At 48.8% G+C, this 12,967-nt stretch overlaps 1 protein-coding gene across 1 annotated transcript; it reads right to left on the bottom strand.

Annotated features, from left to right (window-relative positions):
- Positions 1-733: 733 nt before the first annotated feature.
- Positions 734-12,341, bottom strand: LOC123076674 (probable protein phosphatase 2C 69). The gene is made up of 7 exons (XM_044498799.1): positions 12,161-12,341; positions 11,503-11,668; positions 2,374-2,527; positions 2,246-2,309; positions 1,569-1,676; positions 1,222-1,347; positions 734-1,138 (listed from the first exon to the last, which is right to left on the bottom strand). Exons 1-7 carry the CDS (start codon positions 12,275-12,277, stop codon positions 734-736), a joined length of 1,140 nt encoding a protein of 379 aa, XP_044354734.1. The 5' UTR covers positions 12,278-12,341.
- Positions 12,342-12,967: the final 626 nt, after the last annotated feature.

The raw sequence follows: 12,967 nt of genomic DNA, 5'->3' as shown, positions 1-12,967 counted from the left end.
AAACTAGAGCAAAGAAAATGCTAACTTCTATAACCCCAATAAGAATTTAACTATCAACTGTAGTTGCTAGTGCGTTCCTATTTATCTCAGAGCTGAAGAGCTGCACTGCATTGAAGTCGGTCTGAAACTGCCAGCTGCATAACTAAACAAGTAACCATCCCATCTAATATATGCACTCTGAATTTTAGTCATCTATGGAACACTTTTAGCTTCACTGCTAAGCTAGCACGAATGATTGATACTATGTTATGCCACTCATACACATCAACCATGTCAGTCTGGCTTGATTGAGGACATCAATATGTAGATGACCAGAGAAAAGAAGAGAGTCCAATGTAGTGGAGATTGGAAACGGAAACAGCAGACAAATTGAGCATTTAAATGAAAATATGCAATGGAACATAAATGGGCTGCATGGCTGACACCGTCAATCAGCAGTGCCAACTCATCTACTGCTTCCAATAATTCAGTTCCTACTATCAGCAGACAGCAATATCAGCTTCTTGCCCATATGAGACAATCAAATACAAGATATAGGTAACTGGATAAGCTACAAATCCAAGACTAATAAGCCTACGTTGAACGAATGTTTCTTTCAGTGGCATCTAGTATGTTACAGATCTACAGTGCTATATTGATGCTTTTAAGGCCATCAGAATCACCCGACAAAAATGACAACTAATTAAAATATGATTTACCTGAGCATTCGGTTAATTTCAAGTTGGTGTATATACTAATGCACATGTCTTGCAACACAATGGACAATCCTAATGATGTGCAATGGAATATTTATGTCCTTCTCTCTTAGAACTGTTATCGAGCTCCTAGCTAGCACCCCAAGTGAAAAAAGGCCTAGAATGTTGGTTAACAGAATATATCTTCTTGAAAGCATGGCAGACCCGTCCTCGAATATTTCTTCCACCACATCCGGCTCAGCATATTCTCTATCTAGTTTAAAAGATGCATCTGATTTTTTTCGGTGGAACATGTTATTTTTCAGATCAACGCGGAACATATTATTGAGTACGGTTTTCCCCTGCCACTTTGTTGGAGGACTAGGAGCTAGTTTTTCTGGAGGTAGTATGTCCACCACGATGCAGGTAGTATCATCTCTTAGTCCTCGAGGTAGGATTGCTTCCTTCAAATAAGAAAATATAACACGAAATGAGGGGCCAGAAGTTTGAGTCTATTCACCAATGGAAATGATTGAAAATTAGTTACATTGACAATTCGATTGGCCGCTATATCAGAAGGGTATCCACGAGAACATTCAAGAGCCATTTCAAAAGTCAAATCATCCCATACACCATCGCTTGCAATGATAATTCTGCCTCCAGCATGGGATAGCTGCAACAAAAACGCAATAGAAAATCAAAATAGTGTCACAGCGAACTATGCTCTCAGTGGTGAGACGTAGAAGCAAATCACACCATGAACTACAGATGTTGTGGAATATTATAGAAGACGTCATCTAAAAGGAAATCTATGATAAATAGGCACCCAAACAAAAACATTTGTGAAAATAAAAAAGAGATATGCGGTGCAGAAGGATTTTTATATGAGCAAACCTTCACTTGCTTCACATGAGGAACAGGGATGATGCATTCACCAACATACATCTCCCCGATTGATCTAGATAGGCACAAACCACCTGGCCAGCATCTTAAAGGACCAACCTGAAAAGGTACTCCTCCATGATAAATTTCAATAACAGAAATGATTATAGCAAGCAAAACAAATAGTGACCAGGTTATCCAATAGAAGAGTAGATCAAAAAAACATAAGAATTGAGTTAGACATTGATGATATAATGGATGTATGATGAACATTCTCTAAATTAAACAAATTTGTTATACAAACACGGTAGATTTTTACACGCAGATCAAAGTATTCAATATTCATCAATCCCCATGCAAAATACAGAGAGGGAACAACAGCAGGAGTTGTTAAACAAAATCTGCAGGGCGCAGCCAAAAATAGGAATTACCTTATGACGGAAAAAACCAGCAGCACAAGAAATTTAGTCCATCATATCATAAGCTAAGACATTGTTTGGTAGGCACTTAATTTAACAGAGATGTCAGGTGCACGTACGACACAGCATATTTGAGAATTAAGAAACAGATGGTTAGGAGATTACTGTAGAAAATGAGAACTATCAGATTGATAACATGTAACACCATGCATCCACACCGCACATCCCAACTCAAGAGCACAACGGATTATAAAGGTAAAAGAGACGAACCTCTGGACCACCAACAACATTCAGTTGTCCAACCTTGCTTCCCCATGCAGTTACACGTTCCACCCTGTAAAATGAACAGGTCATAAACTGCACAATTCTCAACAAATAACGTCAAAGGCAGGACTTACTCGTCTCGGTTGGAGTCAAAGCGATGATCAGCTGACAAATGGTATAGGGAACCATCAGCTGACTCTAGTATGCAGCGTGAATCACCAACCGATGCTACTGTTACAACCCACTCGTCTATTATCACAAATGTCACAGTTGTACCAGAACTTTCAGCTGAAACAGCAAAAAGACTGTTTCAGAAGATAAAAGAGAGGCATCACTCGAGGTGTTAAGAAAGACAAATTAAACAAAAGCACGATTGTCTTAACCACGCGGCCTAGCACTACAATTAACTGAAGAACATATATGATGGTGTAATATCTAATCAACCAACTAGAATGACTATGAATGGTTCATACAGCTTTACTTCGTCCTTGACAACAAACAAAGTGCTAAGTCCCTACTTGGAATACATGAATTCCGTAGGATGACAGGAATAGTTCGATTGCCAGAAGGATCAGGAACATTTCCAAGTTCACAAGATGGCCTAAATTGTTAGAGTTGTGTCGAATATTATTGTGCAAGTTAGGTTACAGTTGGACTTGGTTTTGGACTGTGTGTAGACAGCGTAGGATTTGTGTCCTAATAGGACACATGTATCCTAGGCCTCTCATATATATCAGGGGTAGACACACGATGTAACCTATGTCAATATAATAGCACAGGCACGCGGGGGTGCCGGTGGCGGTGCCGGTGCCCGGGCGGTCGGGGTGCGGTATTGTAGCGGTATCATGGGGAGGAGCGCCCATAGTCAGGCCCCGGCAATGTAGCAATATCGGTGAACCTCGTTAACAAATCTCGATGTCGTGCTTGTGTGATTGCTTGGCCCTCAGTAGATTGACGGAGTGTCTTGGATTTATTCTAACAATTGGTATCATGAGCTATGCACTAAGAGAAACTACTAATTTGCCGTCAGGAGGCGTCTTTGCCGTCTACTTTTCGTCGGGCAAAGGGCAAAGAAAGGGTTTGCCGTCAACAGAAGATGGCAAAGAAAAACTAACGGCAAAATATACTTTGCCGTCTGCAAAATATAATACAGACATCAAAGATCTTTGCCGTCTGCGTTTTGTATTACAGACGGCAAAGTATACAAAACGCAGACGGCAAAGATCTTTGCCGTATGTAGTAGTAGAGGCAGACGGCAAACCAAAGAAACACATCTCGCGGATTGATCTCCTGGATCGATGAGGTGGCACGATCCGCTCCACATGCTCCCGGATCTCTCTCCCACGCCCACACGCCCTCTCTCTCCACCCACCGATGCAAGGGACCCCACCCACCACGCACTTCCTCTATCTCCACCCACCGATGCAAGGGGCCCCACCCACCACGCACGTCCTCTGTCTCCACCCACCCATCACCCGCCCGTCCTGGATCGAGATGCCCCGCCCGTGCTTCCCTGCCAGCGCACCATTACTCCACAAGCCACTGCTGCCTCGCCGGACCCCTAGCCACTGGCCTCCTCCCGTCTTTGTGCGACTACGCATGCCGCCGGCCTCCGCGCCCCTCCGAAGGCCTCCGCCCGGCCGCCCACTTCCGCGCGCCTCCGACGGCCTCCGCCCGGCCGCCCGCCTCCGTGCGCCTCCTCCCTGCTCCGCACGCTGCCGACGTCCGCCTCCTGCAGCCATCCAAGCTGGAGGCCCCGCGGCATCGTTCCTGCCCCGAGCGCTCGTTTCTGGACCATCTCTCCTCTCCGGGCCCCCCGCCGGACTTTGCCTCTCCGCCCCTCGCCAGACTCCGCCGCGGCCGCTCCTCTCCGTTCCCCGCCGCGGCCTCCCCTAGCACGACCCCACCGTGGCCGAGCCTCCCCAACCTCCTCCTCTCCGCCCCTCGCCGGCCTACGCCGCAACCATCCCTCGCCGGACCCACCGCAGCCATCCCTCGCTAGATCCCGCCGCACCTGAGCCGCCCCTCGCCGGACCCCGCCGCGCCTGAGCCTCCACAAACTCCTCCTCTCTGGCCCGAGCACTAGATCTCCCCCGGCAGTGGCAGCGGTTGCAGGATTTGGCTACTCCGGCGACCACCGAATGATGTATTTTTTATAAAATAAAAACCAATCTTTGCCGTCTGTAGTTTAGTCTTGATGACCACAAACGAAACGTTCTGATTGACGGCAAAGACTGCATGATTTTCCGTCTGTTATTTATAAGGCTAACGGCGAAGCAGATTTGACTGAAGGCAAAGTCTTTGTCGTCTTCATGATGAAAAACTGACGGCAAAGTATTCTTTGCCGACTATACTTTGCCGTCTGCTTTCTGACGGCAAACTCTTTGCCATCTGGATTTAGGTCTTTGCCGTCTGTGATCCACAGACGACAAATTACCTGTTTCCTGTAGTGATGATTGCGAAGAGGTTGCTTATTGATCTAGAGGAGGGCGACGAAGTACGTATGATAACTCGGCCGTGGTGATTGGAAGAGTTTCCGATGGGCGTGAAAATTGTGGCAGGAAAAGCAATCGGAGCATATCGTTTAGAGTGGTGGCGGACACGTGGAATCGCGGCGGCGTGTCGGAGGTCTCCGTGGCAGATTCGATCGGTACCCGATCGATCGCGTGGGGCCGCAGCAGAGTTCGCAGAGCACACATGTCGACACGACCCAAGCAGCAGTGCTCGGTCGGTGGAGTAGCGAGGCGGCGGGCGTACGTTTTTTTTAGGGGTGAAAGCCAAGTTTATTCATGAAATTCCACATGGTGTGGGATACATCTAAGGTCATGGGGTGCACCAAGCCAATCATGGCGCCCCGGTCCTCTTGAAAAAGAAAACTTGGCTAGACGGTGTGCTTCTACATTAACTGCACGACTCTCAAAAATAAAATTACAAAGAAAAGGCAATGATCTAATGTTTATCTCTCTGATAATTGCTGCATAAGTTCCTCTTGCTCCGGCGTTGATGTCCGAGACCACTTGTTGACAGTCGGAGGCCACCACAAAACTTTGGATTCCCAGGTCTTCTGCTAGCACCAAAGCCTCTCGACACGCCATTGCTTCTAGAGTTGGTGGATCTGTAATTCCTTGCACGACAAGTGCTGAGCTACCCATATAGTTCCCATGTTCATCTCTGCATATTGCTGCCGCCGAACCTCCCCTGGTTCCTAGGACTCCGCCGTCCACATGAATTTTAAAGTATCCTGGCGGTGGCTTACGAGGTCGCGTGTGTACCTGTGTAGTGGTAACCCTCCTTACAGTAGTTTGCTGCATCTTTTCCTTGCCGAGCTCAGCCATATACCGTGTGATGAAATCATGGGTCGCCTGGGGGACTGAAAAATAGCTTCGTGTATTGCTTTGCGTCTCGCGTGCCATATGGACCATAATGTCACCGATACGAACGCAAAATCATCACGTGATAACAGCTCCATCAACGTAAACAACCATTGCTTTGCTTTTGGCTCCGCTGTAGCTATTATTTTATGCGTGATTTCTTCATCAATAAGAGCCCACACGCTCCTAGAGGAGGTGCACTCGATCAGCGAGTGACGCCAGGAATCCCGAACTCCACATAACCCGCATTGCGGCGAGTCACTCATATGGCGATGAGCACTGACGTAATTGGTCGGAAGCGAGTGTTTCGATAATCTCCAAAGAAACATCCGAACCTTGCCCGGCACTTCCGTTTTCCACAGTGTTTTCCAGGCACCTTCTTCGGCCCTAGAGCTGGAAGGACCCGGGACCTCTTCCAACCACGTTTCTCTCCGATTTCTGGTAGCTACTAGCATCTTATATGCTGACTTAATAGTGAAAGTACCGTTTTTCTCATGAAACCATGCCCAAAAATCTGTGATGTTTCGAGTGCATATCGGCATACCGAGAATAACTGTAGCACAGTAGTTATGAGCTCTGACACATGTGTTGGTGGGTTTGGTGAGATACTCCCGTAGGGACGCATCATCTCCTCTCTGGGTAACCAGTTCTCGGTCCATATGTTTGTGTCCGCTCCGTTGCCAATTCTCTTTATCAATCTTTGCTTCAGAACATCCCTTCCCTATATAATGGCCCGCCATACCTGGCTCGGATGGCTTCCCAATTCAGCCTGGAGTATATCTGAAGAAGGGTAGTATACACTTTTCAACACTCAGGCACTCAGCGACTCTGGATCTTGCAGCAAGCGCCACGCCTGCCTGGCGAGCATGGACAAGTTGAAAAGTTCAAAACCTTTGAAGCCGAGACCTCCCATTCCCTTGGGTTGTGTCATCGTTTTCCAGGAGACCCAATGTGGTTTACGTTTTCCATCCTTTGCACCCCACCAAAACTTACGGATGAGCATGTTCAAATGTTCACATAGGCCTCTAGGTAGCTTGAAACAAGACATGGAAAAAACTGAACAGCCTGCGCAACAGATTTGACAAGAACTTCCTTGCCAGCCGAGGACATAGTACGCTCAATCCAACCTTGCACATTGCTCCAGAGCCGGTCCTTGAGATATTTGAAGGCACCATTCTTTGAGCTTCCTATGTCTGACGGCATTCCCAAGTACTTCTCATTTAGAGTTTCGTTGGGAACGTGAAGTGTATCTTTGATCTCCTGTCTGACCGAATCAGGAACCCCCTTACTGAAATAGATTGATGATTTGGAGTAGTTGATACGCTGCCCAGTCGCTTGACAATAAGTGTCCAGAACATGGTGCACCTCAGTTGCCCCTACATTGTTAGCTTTGAAGAACAGCAGGCTGTCATCAGCAAATAGAAGATGGCTTACTGGTGGTGCCGTAGGAGCTACCTGTAGTCCACCCAAATTGGATGACTCACTTTTAGATTTTAACAGACACGAAAGGCCCTCTACTGCCAGCAAGAACAAATATGGAGAAATCGGGTCCCCTTGTCTGATACCTCTTGATGGGGTAAATTGTTGTAACTTCATCAATTAAACAACACGGAGAACTTGACTGTGGTGACCAAGCTCATCACAATATCAACCCAACCGTTTGTAAAACCCAGCTTTAACATTATGGCCCTCAGGTAAGGCCACTCCACCCTATCATAAGCTTTCATCATATCAAGTTGAGTGCACACGACTGATGTTTCTTGGCCTTGTTCCTCTTCTTAAAATGTAAACACTCATACGCTGTGATGATGTTGTCTGTAATCAGCCTGCCGGGAACAAAAGTTGATTGCTCCTCAGATCTTATTTCAGGTAGAACTACCTTGAGTCTGTTAGATATAACCTTGGAAGCAATCTTGTACAAGACATTACATAAGCTGATTGGGCGAAACTGAGATAGTAGGGTGGGATTTTTTACCTTTGGTATGAGTACCAAAATTGTGTCATTTATACACTTAGCCGACTCCATGCCCTCCACTATCCTCAGGACCGCCTTTGTAACCTCATCCCCACAAATGTCGCAATGGTGTTGGAAAAAATGCGCTGGGTATCCGTCAGGACCAGGTGCTTTCATTGGGTACATCTGAAACAGAGCCGTTTTCACCTCCTTACTTGTGTATGGGGCATTTAACATGTCATTCATGGCTTGAGTTACTTTTGTTGGGACCGTATTCAATACCTGCTCCATATCGTGTACCCCCTCTGATGTATAGAGATTTTGATAGAAGGCTGTGGTCATGTTCTCCATCTCTGTAACATTCCGTACTCTGGCCATCCGGACGCTGGAGGGACTTAATTTGGTTTTTTCTCCTTCTTCTACTTGCCCTGAGATGAAGAAATATGTATTTTTATCGCCGTGCATCAACCACTCCAGCTGGGCGCGTTGTCTCCAAAGTATCTCTTCTCTGTGATAAAGCTCGGTTAATCTATCAATTATTTTGATCTCCAAATGATTTGGCCCAAATCTGTTTGGGATCATGCGTAACTCCTGTAGCTCTGCCTTTAACCGCTGAATTTCCCGTCGCACATTCCCGAAGTGGCTTCGGTCCCACTGGCTCAAATCCTGTGCTAATGAATGCATCTTGTCGCTTATTCCCATCACCGAATCTCCCGCGCTGCTCTGCCATGCATGTTGGATCAGAGGAGACAGCGACGGGTCCCGTTCCCAAGCCACTTCATATTTAAACGAGCGCGGGGCCCGGCTGCATGATCCATGCACGTAGCTCACAATGAGCGGGGTGTGGTCGCTCGAGGCCGCAGTTCCATGCTCCAAAATCGCTGACGGGAAAGTTATCGTCCAGGCCAGGTTGGCAACCCCTCTGTCCAAACGGACCCGTGTGTACGTTCCGCCTGCTACCTTTTTCTCAAACGTCCAGTCCGTGCCAATATATCCAATGTCAGCCAAACCACATGTGTCCAGGGCATCCCTGAAAGCATCCATCTGTGCTTGGCTTCTATTCCCTACTCCATCATGTTCGTGACCGCGCAACACCTGATTGAAGTTGCCTAGGACTAGCCAGGGTATATCATTTGTGCCAACAATTCCCCTAAGCATATCCCAGGTTTTGTATCTTTCACTGACCTGTGCTTCCCCATAGACAAAAGTCACCCTCGTTTTAACGTCAACAAGTTCATCAATAATTGCATCAATGTGATACTGAGAATAACCAACAACTTCAAGCTTTATTTCATCATTCCAGAAAATTCCTAGACCACCACTCCTTCCCGAACTACTAACATCGTAACATTTATTGAAACCTAAAGAACCAGCGGCGGGCGTACATGGATGCACGTTTTCTAGCCGAGGCCCAAGCTGGCAAGGCCGGCTTGGTGGGCTGGACCAACAGCGCTGCAGAGCAGGCTGAGGGCGGCGGGCTAGGCCCAGACGCTGGGTGTTTGAGGCGTGCCGTGTGCGCGTGGATGAGATTCTCATTGGTTGCTGCGTTGTGCCACGCCGAAGGATAGTGACACGAGTTTTGTTGGAAAAAAAGGAAGCGTCTTGACGAGTGATTGCTAGCGCTGTTGGTGCTATTCATCATGAGCAAGGAGAGGGAGAGGAAAAGTCAAGCATACATGGAGACGTGGTGGAGTTTTGGATCTCTATGACCTCATGCATATGGAAAGGATGCTAGATGGATTTCCTCGTTGGGTCTCTTTGTTTGGTACACGTACAGTTTATGTACGGGATGACAGCGATTGTATGCTGCAATCCATGAAGACGCGGAGTGGCGGGTCTAGATTGAGATTGTCTGGTTCGATCAGCTAAGTGAAATCAAGTGTTGCATCAGACGCAGGTGGTATTTTTACATCATGTGACCATGAAGTTGGGGTATTGTCAGTGCTGGCAAAAGAGAGAACTTTGATGGCATTTGTGGGTGAATAATCTGCTGAAGCAACGAGATGCTTGATGGTGTAGCGGGATGCCATGTCAATAAAGATGGACCATTTGCGGTGGATGGCGGCGTGCGTATAAGGCCTGGAGGAGTCTGGAGCGCGTCGTGACAGGATCATGCAAACGCAGGGCGTCAAGCAACGCACAGTGATGTGCGGGCGGACATGACGCAGGGTGGAGCATGGTTGCAGTCGGGTTATTTCGGCTGGGTCGGACTGGATAGTCTGATGGACTGACATGGATGTTGGTCAAAGCAGAAGACGGCGGTGATTTCAGCGACGACGACATAGGAGCGTGATGCTGGTGGTGGCCGACTTCTAGGGCGTGGAAACACGTGGTGCAGGCTTGAGGGCTTGTGCGGCTTCGACAACACTAAGGCGCGGGGTTCATTCAAGGAAATGTACACATGAGAGCTTGAAGTCGACAGGGCGCAGGGTAGCATAGCGCAGCTACATGGAGTAATGTTGAAGGTGGAGCTGGAGTTTGATGGTCGACTTCACTCTGAGCTGATGGAGGGGCTACGACATAAATGCATGGAGAATCGAAGCCTATTTCAGCGGGTAAAGCGAGAGACACATGGATCGGACTGCGGCCCAATGGTCTGATGGAGACGTGATACTCGGCATCAGTCGGTGATGATCGGTGGTTCTCTGCAATAGGGGTTTGAGTGGTGTGGGTTCGCGGCCTTGGGAGACTTGACCAGGATAGCAGAGGCTCGAAGCAGTGATAGCGGCGAGGCGTGCGGTAAGCACGGGACACAGCGACATGCCAAGACATTGGTGGTCAGACATGTGGTCAGAAAAATTGTGTAGGGGGTGCTGAAGCAGTGTTGACGAGTAGCAGATTCAAGTTGGTGACTGGGTCTATCGATGCCAGAAGATGGACAGGAGTTGACCATGGAGAATCTGAGGAAGTGGCGGAGAGTCTGAAATCAAAAACAGAGAGAGTACATGGCCGTATATTCTGTGGTGTTCAGTGCACATGGCAAAGTGCGGGTGACAAGTACAGAAGGAGGCGGAGTGCTATAGTTGTGGGACATGTCAGAGACTATCTAGGAAAAAGGTGAGACAACTGCGAATTTGAGTCAGGGTGACACAGGGCGACGGTGAAATTCCTTCAAGTTTCAGACAGACGGTCATGAAAGAGCGGTGATGTTGAGTTCAGGTAATTCTTATATGTGGCATTCAATATGTGAGTTGTTTACTTTCACGCAGACAGTGGTTGGTGTGTGATGGCGTTGAACGGATTCTTCGAAAGTTGGGAGTACAAAGTAGAGTAATGAGGAACTTAATTTTGCTCAAGTATTGACTGTGAAGAAGACCAGAAGGGACTACAGTTGCAGGTGGAGTCACATGGAGTCTGGGAGTAGCAGCGGTGCTCATGGTGTATCTCAAGTCCAATGTACATGAAGGTTCGACGCACGGATGAAATCCAAGATGATGGAGAATATTTGCCAAGGTGGAGTTTGTTGTTGTGTCGAATATTATTGTATAAGTTAGGTTATAGTTGGACTTGGTTTTGGACTGTGTGTAGACAACGTAGGAGTTGTGTCCTAATAGGACACCTGTATCCTAGGCCTCTCATATATATCGGGGTAGACACATGATGTAACCTATGTCAATATAATAGCACAGGCACGCGGGGGTGCCGACGGCGGTGCCGGCGCCCGGGCGACCGGGGTGCTGTATTGTAGCGGTATCATGGGGAGGAGCGCCTCTAGTCAGACTCCGGGGATGTAGCCATATCGATGAACCTCGTTAACAAATCTCGGTGTCGTGCTTGTGTGATTGCTTAGTCCTCAGTAGATCGACGGAGTGTATTGAATTTATTCTACAGCATGTGCACTAACGAACAGTCATATGAAAAACTACAGTGTATTCCTATTTCCTTAAGGAACTGGAAACTTGAAGTCAACAAGGTAGACAAGGATAGGCCCGATGTACCTGCGGCTTGCAAATCCTTATCTGTCTTGACAAATGCTGCAACGAGTGAACGTGGAAGCACTGCAAGCCAGTCATCCCTGCGTGGAAGCACTGCACGCAGGACATTGTTCAGCAGATTGCTCTTTGCGTATATGGCCGCTCCAGATCCATGGTGGCCATCAAACAGCTATAAACATGTGACACAGTAATCAGTGATCATGATCAATCAACAGAAACACACCACCCCGATTAAAAAATGACCAGCCAAGCCATTAAATAGATCAGATGATAGCGCCGGTCAACCCGACAATAAGATTAAGACACGAGATCATTTGGATCAAAGGTAATATTCCGTTCCTAGTATGTTTTTTACTACGAGTAATTTTTCATACGTAGCAGGCTCCCAACATTCTTGGTCATGAACTAGCAGCCTACGTGCAGACAACCAACAAATATTCTGAACCCTACCAAAAAGGCATGGCAGCTCCGCCAAGCGCGACAGAGAAAAACATGCTGGGTGGGTGTCAATCATGTACAGGAGATTGGAGGAGTGGCCTCCATGTCGCACAATTCCGGGCGGGTATTCTAGAACCTTCTGTCTCTCTTTTTTTTTCGGGTATTCTACAACCTTCTCGAGAGACAGGGCAGGGGAAGGGGGCGCGGGGTGGCAATGCAGTACCGCGAAGACGGAGAAGGAGGTGGAGGGGTCGCCAGCGACGCGCAGCGTGATGTCCTCGCCCTTGCTCGTGACCTCCCGCCGCAGCAGCACGCCGAGCGGCACCGCCGACATCGCCATGGCGCCGCCGCACCGATCGCCTGCCTTCCCCCAAACCCTCCCCCTCCTCCTCCTCCCAGCAAGAGCGCTCAATCAAACGGCTCGCCCCCCACGCTTCGCCCCCGTAACGGAAAGAGGGAGGGAGGGAGGAAAAAATCCACGCGGACTGGCGCCGCTGGTGGGCTCCGCGCGATCGTGGGCGCCACGCGGAAGGGGGCGACCAGGGGAGGGAAGAGGGACGAACGCGTTGCGATTTTATCGGGGCGGAGACGCGCAGTGCGGTTATGATTTGACTCGTGCCAGCTCTGTTTTGTTCCGCTCCGTTAGTTTCTGCTCTGCTGCGTCTCTCTCTCTCTCTTGTTCCGGGCCAGGTGGGGCTGGGTGCGCGCGAGCTGGGTGCGCGCGTGGACAGGTGGGGCCGGGGGGTCTGAGAACCCGAGAGGCGGCCGGCCCGGCCGGCCGGGCGCTGTCGCTTGCTCGGCCTCGATCGGACGGTGGCGCGGGTCTTGACGGGGTCAGGTGGAGGCGCACGTGCTGAGCGGAGCGGCGCCGGCGAGAGGAAAGTGGTGGCCAGCGTGGCCGGCGAAAGGACCTCAACTGTTTTCTCTTTCTTATTGGGAAACGCTTGCCATCATCCTGCGGATCGCAACCGCTGCTTCCGTCACCTTCCCTGCATGCCACGCGTTCAAGTGAGGCCCACACATCATCCTT

The sequence above is a fragment of the Triticum aestivum genome, chromosome 3D (genome assembly GCF_018294505.1).
Source record: "Triticum aestivum cultivar Chinese Spring chromosome 3D, IWGSC CS RefSeq v2.1, whole genome shotgun sequence".
NCBI classification, from domain to species: Eukaryota; Viridiplantae; Streptophyta; class Magnoliopsida; order Poales; family Poaceae; genus Triticum; species Triticum aestivum.
This window is presented reverse-complemented; position numbering and strand designations above follow the sequence as displayed.